Source organism: Anabrus simplex, chromosome X (genome assembly GCF_040414725.1).
Source record: "Anabrus simplex isolate iqAnaSimp1 chromosome X, ASM4041472v1, whole genome shotgun sequence".
Taxonomy (NCBI): domain Eukaryota; kingdom Metazoa; phylum Arthropoda; class Insecta; order Orthoptera; family Tettigoniidae; genus Anabrus; species Anabrus simplex.
Genome location: NC_090279.1, coordinates 222,723,692 through 222,741,657, shown reverse-complemented (window position 1 = coordinate 222,741,657; position 17,966 = coordinate 222,723,692). Strand labels below are relative to the sequence as shown.

General features: G+C 40.3%; 1 protein-coding gene across 1 annotated transcript in view; it reads right to left on the bottom strand.

Moving 5' to 3' along the window:
- Positions 1 to 17,966, bottom strand: part of LOC136886492 (SANT and BTB domain regulator of class switch recombination) — a 299,987-nt gene that overhangs the window by 258,933 nt on the left and 23,088 nt on the right. The window contains exon 6 of the mRNA XM_067159307.2: positions 12,148 to 12,414. Within this exon, the coding sequence (XP_067015408.1) occupies positions 12,148 to 12,414 (267 nt within the window). The remainder of the gene's footprint in view (positions 1 to 12,147; positions 12,415 to 17,966) is intronic.

Sequence of the window (17,966 nt, the reverse complement as noted above, 5' to 3'; positions counted from 1 at the left end):
AGGCCTAGAGATACTTAGTTCACTACAGATCAGACAGTGGTCTGTATCATTGAAAAATCCACGAAAAACTTGTACATTCCTAACAGATTTCCTGAATTCAAAGTCTGTTAAGATATAGTCTATTATGGACTTGGTACCCCTAGCCTCCCATGTGTAGCGGTGAATAGCCTTATGCTTGAAGAATGTATTCGTAACAATTAGTACAGAAGTCCAGCAAACGCTTCCAATTCCCATTAGCTTCCATATCTTCCCCACATTTACCAATCACCCTTTCGTATCCTTCAGTTCTATTCCCAACTCTCGCATTGAAATCGCCCATTAGCACTATTCTATCCTTGCTGTTCACCCTGACCACGATGTCACTCAATGCTTCATAAAACTTGTCAACTTCATCCTCATCTGCACCCTCACATGGTGAATACACGGACACAATTCTTGTCCTATAGTGCTATTAAAACAATGTGCGTGTTCTGACAGCTCTCAGCGTGGTAGTAGGAGGTGGCAGTTACTATGGCAACCAGTACACGCCTCCCATTTCAGCCAATCCCAGCTCGGCATGCACTCTCCCTTTTCCTACCCCCGCTGTCTGAAAGCTTCGTGAGGCGGTCGGTCCGAGTTCCACGTTGCCAATATAGTATACCGTAGTACATGTGGCTGGGCTAACAATGTCTACTCAGAGATATCATTGTCTGTATAGTGTGTTTTTTTAAATCAACTAAATATTATAGTGCTATTGTGTTCGTGTTAATAAGTATATCGTTATCGTGGCTGGCATTCTAGTGTAGTGTAAATTATAGTATTGTGTAGTATAGTGTAATTTTAACACCGTCTCATTTACTGAACTCAAAATGTTGCAACCCGTTCAGAGCGCCGCCAAACAACGAGGGCGACCTAGAATTCATTCACCTAGAAAAAAGGCAAGCGTAATGGGGAGGTATGGCTTCGCTATTCGTGGTCAAGCTCGCGATATGGTATGTGCCTTACGGGAATATTTTGAGGCTGAAGGGAAAAATGGAGGCCCACCGACAGACGTTAACAAAGTTGTAGAAAGAACAGCAGCAGCTTTAACATTTCTCAAGCTACAGTAATTAGAATAGGGAAAGAAAAAGAAAAGAAAGAAAAGGAGCCTTGGGAAGAAGGGAAAAGAGAGGGAGTGGATGTAATTGGACCATCACATGACAGGTTATCAACACCGGGCAAAACCCGACTCATTAAAGCCTATGAGGAAGGGGAATGAGGAGTTTGTCTTACGATATTTGAGCTGATAAAATCACTGCTGAGCCATCTTGGAATAATAGCAACGATATTTAACGTTTTTCTAACTCTTTCATGATCACTGTTAATGTATATTATTTTCCGCAGAGCCTAGCGCAGAACGAGAGCTGTTGACTGTGATGTAGTAACTCCTGCCGGATCATGTGGCAACACAGCGCTCCCACTCCTTTGTTCAGCGCCACGTGCTGCGAACTGTCAGAACACGCACATTGTTTTAATAGCACTATAATTCCTCCCACTGACAGATCTACCCACATCATTCGCTCATTTACATGCCTAACAGAAACTATGTTGCGTGCAATGGTTTTCCTGATAAAGAGCCCTACCCCAGACTCTGCCCTTCCCTTTCTAACACCCATCAAGTACACTTTATAATCTTCTATCTCTTCCTCATTATCTCCCTTTACCCGAATATCACTTACTCCTAGCACATCCAGATGCATCCTCTTTGCTGACTCAGCCAGTTCTACCTTCTTTCTTCCATAAGCCCCATTAATATTGATAGCTCCCCATCGAATTCCATTTTGTTCGCCAAGTTGTTTCCAAGGAGTCCCTCGCCTGTCAAATGGGAGTGGGACTCCATTACTCCCATAGGTCCGAGGCTTGCTTAAAGTGTTCTGAGCTCGGTAAATTCATGAAGCAGGATGCTGCCCTACTTGCACATAGTCCAAGTGAGGATCTCTCCTCTAACGGGTTATGGACCACCGGTGAATTGTATAGTCCTAGCCGCCTGAGCACAAGGAGGGCCATAACTCAGAGTATGTCCGAGATGCCCACTCCCATTCCATAGCAACTGGTATCCCGACTCTCAGGACCACTTACTAGGCCACTCAGCCGTTGCCAATGGTTCACGAACTAGGACGTGACTACAGTAACCCACAAACATGAACCAAACATCTACAAATATTTACAACAGGAATAATTACAGCATATACAATAAATACAAACAACTTCTCCTTCTCATTTTGTTATTATTAATAAAGCGACTTTATTGTGGTGAAGTTAGGGCTCCTGGCCCTTTCTTACACTTGTCCACTTCATGTATATAAATGAGTTGTAATTTGCAATATAATTTCAACAATTTCGCATAGTAAGAATTTCAACAATTTACATTTTAATATGCTATATCCTGGCAGTATAAAAACTGAAATGCCCTCATTTAAACATATTAAATCTTTACAACCTAAAGTATAAACTGAAGTATCACTATTTAAAGTAAACCTCTCCTGCGAACCACGTGACCTTGCCACTGTGGGAAGGCTTGCGTGTCCCACTCCCATTTGACAGGCGAGGGACTCCTTGGAAACAACTTGGCGAACAAAATGGAATTCGATGGGGAGCTATCAATATTAATGGGGCTTATGGAAGAAAGGGTCTCAAATTCTCTTCTTTTACTCCTTTTATCACTTCTTGTAGGTGTGTGAGTTTTTCATTAACATTGTCACAATTGTCAATCAATTTATTGTTTAGAGCTGTCTTGACTGTCCGCTGTATGGTAGCATCTTTCAATTTTCTCAAGTCGTATTTCCGTGCTGTTTTGGGGACAACATATTTCATTCTGATCTTAAAATTTCCAACCACTGGGACATGGTCTGATTGTATGTCTGCTCCTGGATATGTTCTGACAGATGTACAACCACTTTTGTATCTTTTGTTCACCATCATGAAATCAATCTGATTCCTCACAATGTGTCCTCGTTTGTCCATGGGCGATTTCCATGTGTATAACTTGCATGGTGTTAGTTTAAACCATGTATTCATCACCACTAGCTGATTTGTTTCTGCAAATAGTTCCAACTCATCTCCTCGAGCATTCCTGTCTCCTAGACCAAAGGGTCCGACGGCGTTTGATGTTCTTCCCGCCCCAAGTTTTGCATTAAAGTCGCCCATGACTATGTTGAGGTCTTCTCTTTTTAGCTTGTTCAGGATATGGTTTATGCTATTATAGAAATGTTCGACTTCCTCATCTGGTTTGTCTGCAGTAGGAGCGTAGACTTGAATAATATTTAAGTCAACTGGCCTTGCTTTGATTTGAACTAACATAACACGTGATGAGACTGGAATAACGTTGTCAACACACTTGGCTATTCTTTTATTCAGTATGATTCCTACCCCATGTTCATGCATACCATTGTCTGTACCCGAGTAGCAAACTCGGTGCTCGTCTATGTTGATGGTTCCAGATCCTGGCCATCGCATTTTGCTTACTCCTAGAATATCTATTTTCATTCTTGTCATCTCCTTTATTGCATTGTGGATCTTTCCCGCCTGGCTCATCGTCTTCACATTCCAAGTTCCAATCTTGATTCTATCTTGATATTTCAGTCTTTCTATTGCTGTGCTTGTATCTGCCCCTCCCAGAGATCCGATTGAGGAGCTTACTCCGGATACTAATTTAGCTGCAAGCATAGCCATGGTGATTACTAGGGAAAATTAATTGAGGTGGTTTCCCGTTGCCTTCCTCAGGTTTTTAAGTACTGTTTTTAAAATATGGCTGCTACAGAGCTTCGGTTGTCATTCGGTGCATGTGCACTCAATATGTTCAGTACATCTGTAGGCTAGCCACAAACGCCATTACGGAAGCATTCATCTGTATTTACGCTTGTGCGTATTGAAAATGCCTCTGACAATTAATGGTCCTACTGAGAGTGAAGTACATGCGGTGATGAGTTTTCTAAATGCTAAAGATGTGAAAGCTGCTGAAATTCATTGGCAAATTAGTCGAGTGTAGGGAGACCACACAATGAGAGAAGGAATAGTAAGAAAATGGGTTGGAGCATTTAAAGGAGGCCGTAATATTGTCCATGATGAGAAGCAAAGAGGGCGACCGTCTGTCAATACTGAAGACTTGATGCAAAAGTTGATTCACAGGTTTGAAAAACCGGATCCATTACATTACGAGTAGCCTCAGATTACAAGGAGTATTCCATATCGTCCAAACTCTGGCAAACTAGTGAAACTGACAAACTAAGGAATCTGTAGGCCTGAAGTTCTGGTCTAGATATTGTTATTTATATATTGTCTACCCTCTGACAAAGTCTCACATCTGCAGCTCCTTCTGTATGCCTAACACATAAAACCAATAATTAAATATAAAAATTGATTTCACATGAGTAATCACAACTTCTTTCAGCTCTCCTAACCTTTTGACAATTTGCAGATTCGTTAGTTTGCCAGAGCAGGGACGATACGAAATTGTGGCAAGATGCTTACATTATTGGAAGTTGTGCTCACGCTGAGAACCGAGGATGCTTATGGAGACGTACAAAACCAAGCGTATACGCAGTGTTTTGACTTACCTTAACTGGTATAGTAACGAAGGTAATGCGAACCTAAGCTGAATTGTCGCCAGAGACACAAAACGGGTTAGCTTATGTTACGCTGGAATCAAAACAGCAATTCATGGAATGGAAACACTCAACATCACCCAAGAATGTGAAGTGCAAGAAAACAATTTTATCTCGATGTGCACTCTGTTTAGGGATAGGCAGGCTGTGCAGCTTGTGGATTTTTTTTGCACTGGGGTGACAATAAATGCTGTGACTTACTGCGAGACCTTATGAATAACTCCGTTGTGCAATCCAAAACAAACGGCGTGGCATGCTCACACGACAATGTATGACCTCACCCGAGACACCATCACTTCATCTGGTTGGGAACTATCTGGTCAATCTCTGTATAGTCCTGACCTAGCGCCATTTCCATTCCATTATTTCCTGTTGCTCCTCCTGGAGCATAGGGCTTCTGTGAAACACTTCCATCTGTTCCTATTGTTGGCTAACCTCTTCAAGTTATTATCCATCCGGTTGTGTTTCACTTCGGTTTCTTTAATAGTATATTTAAGGCTGCGCAAGTTATTAGCCTACAGCAACCTGAGCTTGCTGGTGGGACTGCCACCTAAGCCTCCAATCCTGCTGTTTTCTGTAGGGGTTGTCTCCCTTAGCCTTTGAAGATCCCTCTTCACCACAAGGCAGTGGTTTCCCTTGTTTCTTTAAACCCCACGGGAAAGGGTTACCTCGTCTACCAGCTTTGCCATTTCAAAAGTCTCGATGACCTAGTGCCTAGGACTACCACTCATTCCTCCACTTGACAAAAGCATTTACGAGGTCAGTACTAAGACGATGACCTATAAACAGCCGTGTCGCTGTGGCTTGCACATCAGGTGTCAGATTTCTCTGAGGATGGAATTCACAAGCTGGTTTCACAATACGACGATGACCTAAAAACGACCGTGCCACAGTGACTTGCACATCAGGCGACAGATTTCTATGAGGATGGAATTCAGAAATTGGTTTCACAATTCAAGTTTCTTAATATGCTTGGAACTTACGATGACAAGTAGTTTATGGTACAGGCTTACAAATAAAAAGGAAAATGTTATAAAAATTGCATTACTTTTCTTTCTATATCAAAATTGTACTTACTTAAAAAACATGTCTCGTATTATAATCTCCTAGATGCATATTTTAGATGTTTAGTTTTAATCATAACTTGTCCTCAGTATGAAGATGTAATTTACGTTCTTTTATGTGTTCTCTTCTTTGATATTAGATTTTTGTATATTAGTTCATGAAATTAAGTTAGAGTGACAATTAAACTAATAAATACTAAATAATTAATAATAATGTTATTCATTTTACGTCCCACTAACTATAGCTCATTCCATGTTAAGAAAACAATATTGATCTTATGACAACAGGGTTGCCATATCGAACGGCTCTGCTCAATGCCATCACGGGAAAACAGCGGCACATGAATTTGTGAAATTCCGTATTTAAGTTCAAGACAAAAATAGGAAGAAAGTAAGCTACACGTTAATTTTATGAACTAAAAGGGACGGGGGTTTACACAGGCTTTTTTTGGTTTGTACAGAGAATCAGAGGTAAACAACGGCACATAAAATATTTCAGCACTGAAGTGTAAGGCAAATTGGGGGTGAAAATAAACACAATTTTTATGGGCTCCAGGGGCGAGGGATGCATTTAATTGCATATGTTAATTTTTTCTATGCAACGGAGGCTAGAAAACAGACGGAGCAAATAAGGACTGTTTGTGACTACCAAAGATAATAGTATTAATGTTAAAGAAAGAAATCAAACACGTAGGCTTATTGCATAACTCTCATGTAACACAAGACACACTGATTTAAAGCCTAAAAACACACAGGTAACAAATAAATACTGTAAGTGTAAGAGAGGACCACGAGTCCTAACTTCGCCACTACAAATAAAGGCAAATATAATAATAATAATAATAATAATAATAATAATAATAATAATAATAATAATAATAATAATAATAATAATAATAGATGACTTCACTACTTCACTACAGAAGTGAGCTGCCAGCAGACTACATGAGGCTTGTTCCAGAGCAGCACAGAAGAAGGAAAATGAAGGAAGGTGATGGCTGTTCCCGCCATTGTGCTTCCTCCCTACAAATGTATTTATGAAAAATAAAATTTTATGTAGTTATTTTAATAACTCAGGGGAAAAAATGCATCATGCTTTTTGTCTAGCTTTCATAATAAATTACAAAGTACAGTACAATATCCCTTAATCACGAGGAATTATGGGTGTCTCAGAGGGGGATATTCACTTCTTGTATGTCCATAAGAGCAATACTGTTTTCTTAACATGGAATAAACTATACCTTTTTTAACGGTTTTCGGAGATGCTGAGGTGCCAGAATTTAGTCCTGCAGGAGTTTTTTTACGTGCCAGTAAAATTACCGTCACGAGGCTGACGTATTTGAGCACCTTCAAATACCACCAGACTGAGCCAGGATTGAACCTGCCAAGATGGGGTCAGAAAGCCAACACCTCAACCGTCTGAGCCACTCAGCCAGGCACTAAATAATTTCATCCACATATATCCTGAATATCAATCCTGAAAATAAATATTTCTTTCAGGAACTTTAAATCCCATTGAACCTTGCAAAACTTCTATCATCAACACCTTAACCGTCTGAGCCACTCAGCCAGGCACTAAATAATTTCATCCACATATATCCTGAATATCAATCCTGAAAATAAATATTGGTTAACAAGCCTCCTCCACTCCTTTCCGTCCTTCCGCTTTTCCTGCTCCAATACTTCCGTCACATCCAATCCAGCTTCTCTAATGTCCTTCCAAATTTGATCCATCCACCTTCTTCTTGGTCTTCCAACTGGTCTCTTTCCTTTGACTTCTCTTTCCAATTCCCTTCTTGCTACCCTTTCCTTTCCCATTCTTTTTACATGTTCGAACCATTTCGGTCTTGCTTTCTGTATGTTCTGTACTCATCATCATCATCATCATCATCATCATCATTTCCCTTTATCCAGCTGTAGCCAGGTAGGCGCAAATATGGTTCCTCTCCATTTTCTGCGGTCTTTCCACCACTCCTCCTCCAACACTGTGTCCCAGTCCAGGTTTGTTCCTTTAATAGTGCGTTGGATTGTGTCCGTCCATCTCAATCGTGGTCGTCCACGGCATCTCCTTCCTTGGATTTGCATTTCCATCACCTTTTTTGGCATTCTTTCATCACTCATTCGCTTTATGTGCCCAAACCATCTTAGTCGGCTCTTCTCTATTCTATCATTCATTTTTTCCACTCCAATCTCTTCCCAGATTTTTTCATTCCTTATTTTGTCTCTTCTACTCTTCTGTATCATACTCCTCAAGAACTTCATTTCGGCTGCCTGTATTCGACTCTCATCCTTCTTTGTCATTGTCCAAGTTTCTGCCCCGTAAGTAGTTATGGGTACGTAATACATCTTGTACATAGTATCCTTTGCTTCCATTGGCACATCTTTGTCCCATAACATGTTTCTTACACTATGATATAAACAACTTCCAGCTTGAATCCTCTTACTAATTTCAGCATCCAGTCGAGCATTCTCCATTAATTCACTTCTCAGGTATTTAAATGTTTCCACTACTTCCAGAGGCTTGTCTGCAAGTCTAATTGACCTTTCCCTTCCTTCTCCCCTCTAGTCTTAACAAGGGTTTTACCCTTCTCTACACTTACTTTCAACCCACATTCTTCTATTTTCCCATTCACCACATCCAACTGTTCTTGAACCTTCCTGTCGTCTTCTCCCCAAATCACAATATCATCTGCAAATAACAACATGTTCATGTTCTGTACTAATGGTTCTATATTTAGCTCTTCTATGATTTTAATATTTTGAATTCTATCTCTTCTTGTCTTTTTAACCGATGTTCTTAAAAATTTAATTTCTGCTGCTTGGATCTTACTATCTTGTCTCTTACATTTACAGTTTACATATCTGGGTAGCATTATTAATGGAAGAAATGAAATCAACCCTGAAATTAATAACAGACTAAGTAAAGGTACAACATTTTATCATTAAGTCCGAGAGCTTTTATGGGATGATAAAGTACCCAAGAAAACTAAATTAACATTATATAAACAGTATTTCATACCATTTGTAACATCCGGACTAGAAACGCTGGTTACAAATAAAATACAAGATCATCAAGTACAGAATATTCAAAATATGCCCACCACAAATTTCCATTTAACGACAGTTAAAAGATTTACACCCCCCCCCCTCCGAGCTCCCTTTCATTTGCTAAGTTTGTCTGAAACTTTTAACCAAGACGCCATTATTTCTGAGCAAATAATCAGCATACTTTAAGCTACAAAGGCAGTTAAGCCCGAATGAAATAAAGGTGCACACGATAAACCAGCCTTGCCGAGTTCAGTCTTGTTATAACTGTATTATACAGATTTTTCTCTTTTTAAAAAAAAAATACAAAATATTTTTACAGTCTGTAAGTTGTAGCTGGAGAAATTGCAATGATAATGGAGGCATCACACAGATGCAAATTGAACAGAGTATAATTGCACTGAGACAGGCTTTTCAGAGATGAGGATGTGGGTTCTACAAGTTTCTGAGTTATAAGTAATAAATTTCCTTCTGGATCTGTATTGACAACTGGTCACAATCAGTACACTCACTGAGTTATACAATGAGATCCATAAGAGTCTTGCTGTTGACACATTCACTCTCTTGTTTGCATGGATATATCAACTCTACTTATCTCTTCCTCCTGGCCTTCTCTGCGCTATTAGCTGAAAAGAGCTGCACCACCTCAAGGAATACCTTAGGCTGAGCGCACATTGTTTCGTACAGTTACATTCGTATGTATGAACATGCTCAATATGATTGTTCAGTATTCGCTTTTGTCCTCCACTGTCAACTACAAGAAAAACCTATTTCTGTGGGAGAAACGCAGAAGACAGCATCATAGAACTCAGTGGGGTAATTAAATCTATCTGAAAAGGAAAAAATGAGGGGAATTCCATCATATCTGGGAACATAATAATAACCAAACTTGAATGAAATCACTTCGCATTATCGTCACAAAGCATGTGAATATTACTTGGACAAAGGCGAAAGCAATTATAATACGACCATAGTTAGCCTTCTCTACCATTTTGATTTAATATGACATATTAAAATAAAGTATATACATATATGATGAAACGGGAAGGCCCTGCGAGCATTCACGTTCATATATTTATTGAAAGGAACTCTCTAACATCTGGCTGTATGCATTCAAAACATGCGCCGAGCGTGCAGGCATTGTGGGAGACAGCGTGCAAGCTAGCACTGCTCCAGAGTGCCAGCCAAGGCCAGGTGACGTCACACCGAAGGTTCTCTCTTGTTCTATGGCATTTCATCATGAACGGAATGTAATATCATAATTTCGAGAACGTCACCTTGTAGGCCTGAACAATAAATGCTGCTAGCCAAAATTTCATGTAAATCGGCGGAAGGATGGCCAAGATATAAATTTTTCTAGATGCCCACATGTGCAAGCGCGCCGTCCGACCTTCGGCAATAAAAGGGAGTTGCCAGCCTGGAGTAAAGCAGTGTGCAATATGCAGTGTGTGTGTGCAAGCAAGCATATCGTCACCTCGCTATACGGTTCGTTACTCTGTCCGGATGAGTACATGGGTTCGAAAGTGTTAATGTTGAAAGCCTTCTCCGTGGACTTTGACTTTGCGTGTGAACGAAAGCTTATTTTCGTTTCTATCAGTCTGTAGGGCTGTGCAATTGTATTTCGTTTGTGGATTGTGAACTTAAAAAGACAGTATGTTTGAAACTGTACTGTAGTTGTTTCCTCTACCGTGTTTAGCTGTCTCGTAAAATTGTGCCCTAGCAACTGAACAATTCTTTTACGAACAGTATCACGTTATTTTGTAAAGAACAGTGTTTACTTTTTCCCCCCTCAAAGGCTGTGTCTATCACTCCGCGTGAAAAAAGTGTTAATATCTCCTATCATAAACTGTGCCAACCCTCATTTCATTCAAAGACTATGTCAAATCCCCTCATAAAACTGTCAAAAATTACGCCTCAGTGATAACCTTGCCTCAGAGAAAATTACGACGTAATAGAACTTGGACTGTCATAAACTGTTTCTTTATATTCGTAGAAGCTCTAATTTATTTTAACGAGAGAGTGCGTGCTGAACTCATTGCATACAGTGCAGAGACTGTATCCATAAGAATTTAAATAATTTTTTTGAGATTGAGCGAAGTGCTTAATTATTGCATCTCGGAAGGTTCCAGATTGCTTTCATTGTTTATTATTTCAAGTACAATAGTGCCTACTGCATTATTCCCACGGACTGTGACTTTGATTTCATCTTTGTTTCAAAAGTGCGTCCAACACTGTTTACTGTGGAGACTATTCAAAAGTGCTTCGCCTTAATTCGCAGTGTGGTAGAAAAATGTCGCACCAGATCCCCTTGACATTCTGTGCGGAAGTTCATTTCACCGCTCCTTAACAACTGTTTCACGCTGCACGATCTGCCTCGGGTTTGAGTCGCCGTCAACGTCCAGGGCTGAGACAACACCAACGACGCAGGACGATGCCGACGCCGCTGAACAACGTCGCCTCCACACCTTCAAGGGCAATCTCACAATACATCTGTAAAAGGTGATATAATTCCTTTGCTTATCTCTTGAATAAACTGCAAGTTCCACTTTAATCATAAATTTATTTCACTACCCTTCTCTCTCACTCTCTAAGCATGAGCCGAACACGCCTTGACGTTATTCATGCTCTCCGAAAAATTGAAGTACGGGCGTTCCTGTTTCAATATATATATATATACATACATACATACATACATGATGACCAAAAATAACTGTGACAATGTTCACAACAGCTAGGAATGTGTTCAGTTTAACTTACATTTGTAGATAGAGACAAGTATAGCCTATGTCATGGAAATTCGAGCCCTAGTAATAACTTGTAAACATTTGTTTGTGTGTATACGTACAGAAATGTGCATCACTTCAAGTGTAGGCCTAAATGAGGAATGTAAGTACTACTCAGCAGACATATCCATTTCTTCAGATTCCCTTCCATGAATTGTGTTGGTAGTCATGCAAGTGATATTTACAATCACTTTGATCCTAAAAGCTTTTTTGTTCATATATTAATTTTATGAACTTTTCAAACATCCATATTGCTCGGAGTTTGTACATAAAGATCCGGTAAAATCCCAGTAAGTTGGGAACGCGATCGGACGACATACCTAAACGCACAAACACACACGGCTAACTCGTGTGCAGTGTGCGAGCCTGCATAGCATTATTGGCGTCAGGATTGTCTGTACATATTCACTTGTCTTCACATGAATAATGATCCAATGTGCACTAACTTACCTAAGAAACATGAAAACACCACAAGTTTGTAACACTCTGCTGCCAAAAGAGTGATTCTTTCTAGCTCAAGGAGTAAAGGAGAGCAAACATTGGCAACATTTTTACTCGCAGGTGGACTAAAAGTCAAATATCGCAGCTCAGTTTTACGACTGGATGAACTGTTGGCGTTAAAACGCATCTCACCTCGTGTGACTAGCATGGATGTTCCCATAGCGGTCGATCTTCATGTTACAAGGCTTACACAGGATCTTGGCCCCCAACTGCCGCAACACCAGCCTGTCGCACTTCCCACACCGATATACGCCAGCCAAGCTGGAGAAGTGCCCTCTTGCAGGCTCCGGAGAAGACTCTGACAATGACGTTATCAACTTGCAGAACAGACGACCCTTGATCTTGTCCTTCTTGTCTCGCAGCTCCTCCACATCTGAATTGGAGAACAGGGCCGCTAACCTATGAAAATTAAGACGGCATTGTTCATTATCAGCATCACACAAAAAACATGAGGCAACTGTATGTTTCAAATACTTTTGTTTGCATTATATTACCTAGTTTTTACAAGAACGGCCAGTAATCGTAGGAAGTCTCGGATAAAACTAATTTTACATCCGTATGTTTGCAGACCGACTTTGCCATATACATAGCTGCCAACTTTTTGAAATTAAAATTTTTTTTTTGCTAGGGGCTTTACGTCGCACCGACACAGATAGGTCTTATGGCGACGATGGGATAGGAATGGCCTAGGAGTTGGAAGGAAGCGGCCGTGGCCTTAATTAAGGTACAGCCCCAGCATTTGCCTGGTGTGAAAATGGGAAACCACGGAAAACCATTTTCAGGGCTGCCGATAGTGGGATTCGAACCTACTATCTCCCGGATGCAAGCTCACAGCCGCACGCCTCTACGCGCACAGCCAACTCGCCCGGTTTGAAATTAAAAAAATAGGAGGATTTTTTAATTCTTGGATTTCATGACATATATTGCGCCACAGTCTGAGTGGAAAAAGGACAGGATTAAACGCACACATATCTACAGTTACAATGTGAATTGTCCATTACATTTAAAATCTTCAACAAAAAAACATAAAAATGGTTACAAGAAAATGTACCTAATCACCCTCCTTTATACATATGAATAATAATAATACAGTCAAACCTCAGTATCTCCAACCTCCATTACTCGAATTTTCAGTATCTCGAGTAACTTAAATTTTCTAGCCGTCTGTCCTATTCTTCACGTGTATTCATTTCTCTATTACTCGAAGTTCGGTTACACAAATTTCTTGATTTCTCGAAGCAAACATTTCCTCCCTTGACGCCAAAAATATTCTGTAACTCAAATTTTGTGCAATACGGCATTTGTGGTTTGTGAGGAACAGTTAATAAGTAAAGAAAGGACTACAGTGAAGCTGGGAACTTATATGACGGGAACCGAAAAACTCGAACTTCTAGTGATCGGAAAATCGGCAAAGCCTCGCCGTTTCTCGGGTGTAAATTAATTACCGGTAACATACGAAAGCAAGCCCAGAAGTCGCGGATGACAAGCTCCCTTTACGAAACTCGGCCGCGTGGTATTGACGAGATGTTTCAACGTGAAGGGAGGAAAGTTTAACCGCAACAAACAGAAGAGACTAACGGAATTTTCCAAATGTGTTAATGGAGCTGTGTTTCTTGTTTCACTGCTGTATGTACTGTAGCCTGTCTTCTAAAAAGTTACTATCATCATCATCATCAGTTTTCCACTCCAGTTGCCCGGGTGTGGTTTACGAGCACTCTCCACTTCTGTCTGTCCATGTACCACTCTTCTCTCAAGACGACATCCCAGCTGATTCCTCTTGTTCCTATGTCCTCTTTCACTTGGTCCAGCCACCTCTTCCTAGGTCTTCCTACCGGTCGTTTTCCGGCCACGACTGTGTGTAGCCATTGTTTTGCTGTCCTTCCATCGTCCATTCGTTTGACATGGCCAAACCATTTCAAACGGGCCCTTGTCACTTTTTCATTCAGGGATGGGTACACACCAGCTTGCTCCCTTATTCTTTCATTCCTTACCCTGTCCCTTTTTGTCTTCTGTACCATAGTTCGTAGGAACTTCATTTCTGCGGCTTGTAGTTTGCTGTCCACTTGTTGGGTTGTTGTGCAGGTTTCTAGGCTATATGTTATTATGGGGGTGAAGTATGATTGGAATAGAATCTGCTTTGATCTTAAGGGAACTTGTTCGTTCCAGAGAAGGTTCCGAACTTGATGGTAAAACTGAGCTGATTTTTGAATGCGGTTGTTAATTTCATGCTGTATTCTGTTATCACTTGAAATGTTACTATAATAAGTGTTATAATAAGTGTTATAATTAAACAATCGAAGACTGACAGACTTCAGAAAATTGAAAGGAGGATTGGAAGAACCTGTATCAACAAAAAATATCAGAAAGATGGACAGTGGCGGTTAATACCTAACAAAGTCGTGTACAAAGAGCTAGAACCCATTACAGATACTATGCGTAAGAGGAGACTGGGATTCTTTGGACATATCATGAGGATGCAGGACTCGAGACTTCTGAAACAACTAGTACAACACAATCTCGTCTCAAAAAATACCACAACAGGATGTAAATGGATCAGAGAAGTAAGAGAGGATCTGAAGGAAATAGGCCTTACAACAGAAGACACCAAAAATAAGATAAAATTGAATACAAAACTCAAGAATACAAACCTCCGCTTTACCCTTACACAAAACAAACCAACAACACGCACATTTTCAACTGAGGAAAGGGCACGAAGATCGGAGCGTCTGAAGAAGTACTGGGAGGACCGCAAAGCCCGAACAATCCCTTCAAAGAGACCTGAACGACGGACTGACTAAAGTGATCCTATGTGGTCATAAAAGAAGAAGAAGAAGAAGAATTAAACTGACGCTGTAAAAGAGAGTTTCTTTGTATATTTTTAATTACTGTTAAAAATAATGTATTCAGTAAAAGCCCATAGTTATGTGCTATACATGCTCAAAAACTGTATTTGAAATCAAATTGATCCCCGAGGTGATTCAAGATATCGAGGTTCCATTGTATTTATATCACAACGACACACACAACAAAATGCATATAGTTTCCTTTATTAGAATGTAAAATGAATGGAAATTTAATTTTATAGATATCTCTAAACATTTGGAGATAACGTATGTTACTTTTTTTGGCCATAGTGTGAAGAGAAAATACCAGAAACTGTCACCGAAACTTCTTCCTGAAATACATTCAAGTCATTAAAATTATGAAGTAAGAATGAATAACAAGGCACCGAAATACGCAAACTACCGCATACAAAACAGATCGGTATGTCTCGTACATTACTAACATGTGACTTTGACATGGGGAAAAGCACAGAACCGCTACGAAAACACGTCGCCTTCAACTCTAATGAAATTACACACAGAAACGATGTTAATAGTGCGCGAACCACACAATAGGAAACTCATTCTTTCGTCCTGATTAACTGAGTCACTAGCGCGCGCTAGCGTCTCTTGCTTGTAGGACGATTGCCATCCCGAATCCCCAGCCGTAAGGCACACAAGCTGCTGTAGCGAGCAGAAAACACTATACACTAAGGCGACGGACGATACACTCGCGAAATAAAGCATCAAATAAAAACGCTTGAAAATGAGGCTGGGTAAATTACACAAGCAGGTAAGAATTTATCCTTTATCCTAGGGGAAGATTATTGACCATACTGGAGGTTATATTGGTCAAAAATAGGAAGAAATAAAATTAAATCGGAAAATCGGAAGATGAGTTAAAAAAACTGAAAGTTTCCGGGTAAATCGGAAGGGTTGGCAGGTATGCATATAGTAGTGAAAGATGGGTGGACCCAGTAACAGACATGAACGTAGCGAGAATGATTACTGGACAAACATGTGAGAACAATGGCAGGAGGATACTGGAAACGAGGAGATAAGATGCTAAATTAGGAATAAACTCAATGGATGAAAGTGTACGCATAAACTGGCTTCATGTGAGATGGAGGAGGATAGGTTACCTACGAGGATAATGGAGCTGGTCAACTACGGTAAAAAAAAAGAGGGAAACCAAGACAACAATCAATCAATCAATCAATCAATCAATCAATCAATCAATCAATCAATCAATCAATCAATCAATCAATCAAATCATCTGCATTTAGGAGTTTCAGCCAGATGGCAGAATCCCTATCAACTATCTCTTCAGCATTTTCTTAACCTCTTAAATGGATATGACCTCTAACATTTTTTGCGTTGGGCTCCTATGGTGGGCATGACGGCATAAGTTGATCGTAAAATTTTTCTCATGGGTATGATGGCACATGGCGTCACCATGGAATCTACCAAATTAATGTTTTCCATGATATCACACTTAATATCATTTTGTATAGCTGTCGCAGCCTTTGTTTTGGTGCCTTGCATGATACCTCCCGCACAGCCATTTATGTCGAGGAGCATTGCTTCCAAATGTGAAGTAGATCAGCTTGATTGTCCAGGTATTGTGATAGTTCTAGAAGCGGAAGGTAATGATGAGGGGTTTTTTTAGCGAGTGATGATGAGTGGATATATACCGAAGAAGAATGATCCTGAAAGTGAAGTGATTCCAGACGAACCAAATGACTAGGAAGACATTCAAAATACTGAGTGAGTTGGCCACGTGTTAGGGGCACGCAACTGAGAGCTTGCATTCAGGAGATAGGGGGTTCAAATCCCACTGTATCTTAATTAAGACCACGGCTGCTTTCTTCCCAGCCCTTGCTGAGAGATTAATTTGGCTATATTTGACAAGAAGAAGAGTTGGAATGACAGGACATCTTAGGATATCCAGGATTTGTTCAGTTGGTTTCTGAGGAAAATGTAAGTGGTAAGATCAGAAGGGGTGAACATGACAAGCAGATTGAAGCAGATGTAAGCTGCAGCAGTTACGCAGAAAGGAAAAAGTTAGCAAAGGGTACGGTGGCACGAAGAAGTGCATCAAACCAGTCTAGACTGAGACTCAAACAACATCACTAATCTTAATTACTACCAACAAACACTAAACACCAATATTTATAGCACTAAATGGATATCACAACACTCAAAATTAACCACATATCAACGACAATGATTGAATTCAGTTTTTAGTGGTTTGTGGTGCAGAAACAAATGAAGCCAAAGAACTGTAAAAGTGCTCAGTTAATTTACAGAGGCTTAGACGGAACAATGAAAGAAATAACAGCCAACAATGAGTATGTACGTATGTACTTCTACGGGTCTGTTCTATTGAACAATAGAAGAGGGGAACCTGCTAGAAACTTTGTACGTATGTACTTCTACGGGTCTATTCTACTGAGCAATAGAAGAGGTGAACCTGCCAGAAGCTTTGTACGTATGTACTTCTACGGGTCTGCTCTACTGAACAACAGAAGAGGGGAACCTGCTAGAAGCTTTGTAGTATGTACTTCTAGGGTCTGTTCTATTCAACAATAGAAGAGCGGAACCTGCTAGAGACTTTGTACGTATCTACTTCTACGGGTCTGTTGTACTGAACAATAGAAAAGGGGAACCTGCTAGAAACTTTGCGCGTATGTACTTCTACAGGTCTGTTCTATTGAACAATAGAAAAGGGAAACCTGCTAGAAGCTTTGTACGTATGTACTTCTACGGGTCTGTTCTATTGAACAATAGAAGAAGGGAACCTGCTAGAAGCTTTGTACGTATCTACTTCTATGGGTCTGTTCTAATGAACAATAAAAGAGGGGAACCTGCTAGAAGCTTTGTACGTATGTACTTCTACGGGTCTGTTCTACTGAACAATAGAAGAGGGGAACCTGCTGGAAGCTTTGTTCGTATGTATGTACTTCTACGGGTCTGTTCTATTGAACAATAGAAGAAGGGAACCTGCTGGAAGCTTTGTTTTACTATTTGTTTTACCTTGCGCTGACATAGGCAGGTCTTACAGCAACGATGGGCTAGGGCAGGGATAGAAGCGACCGTGGTTTATAGCCTCAGCACTTGCCTGGTGTG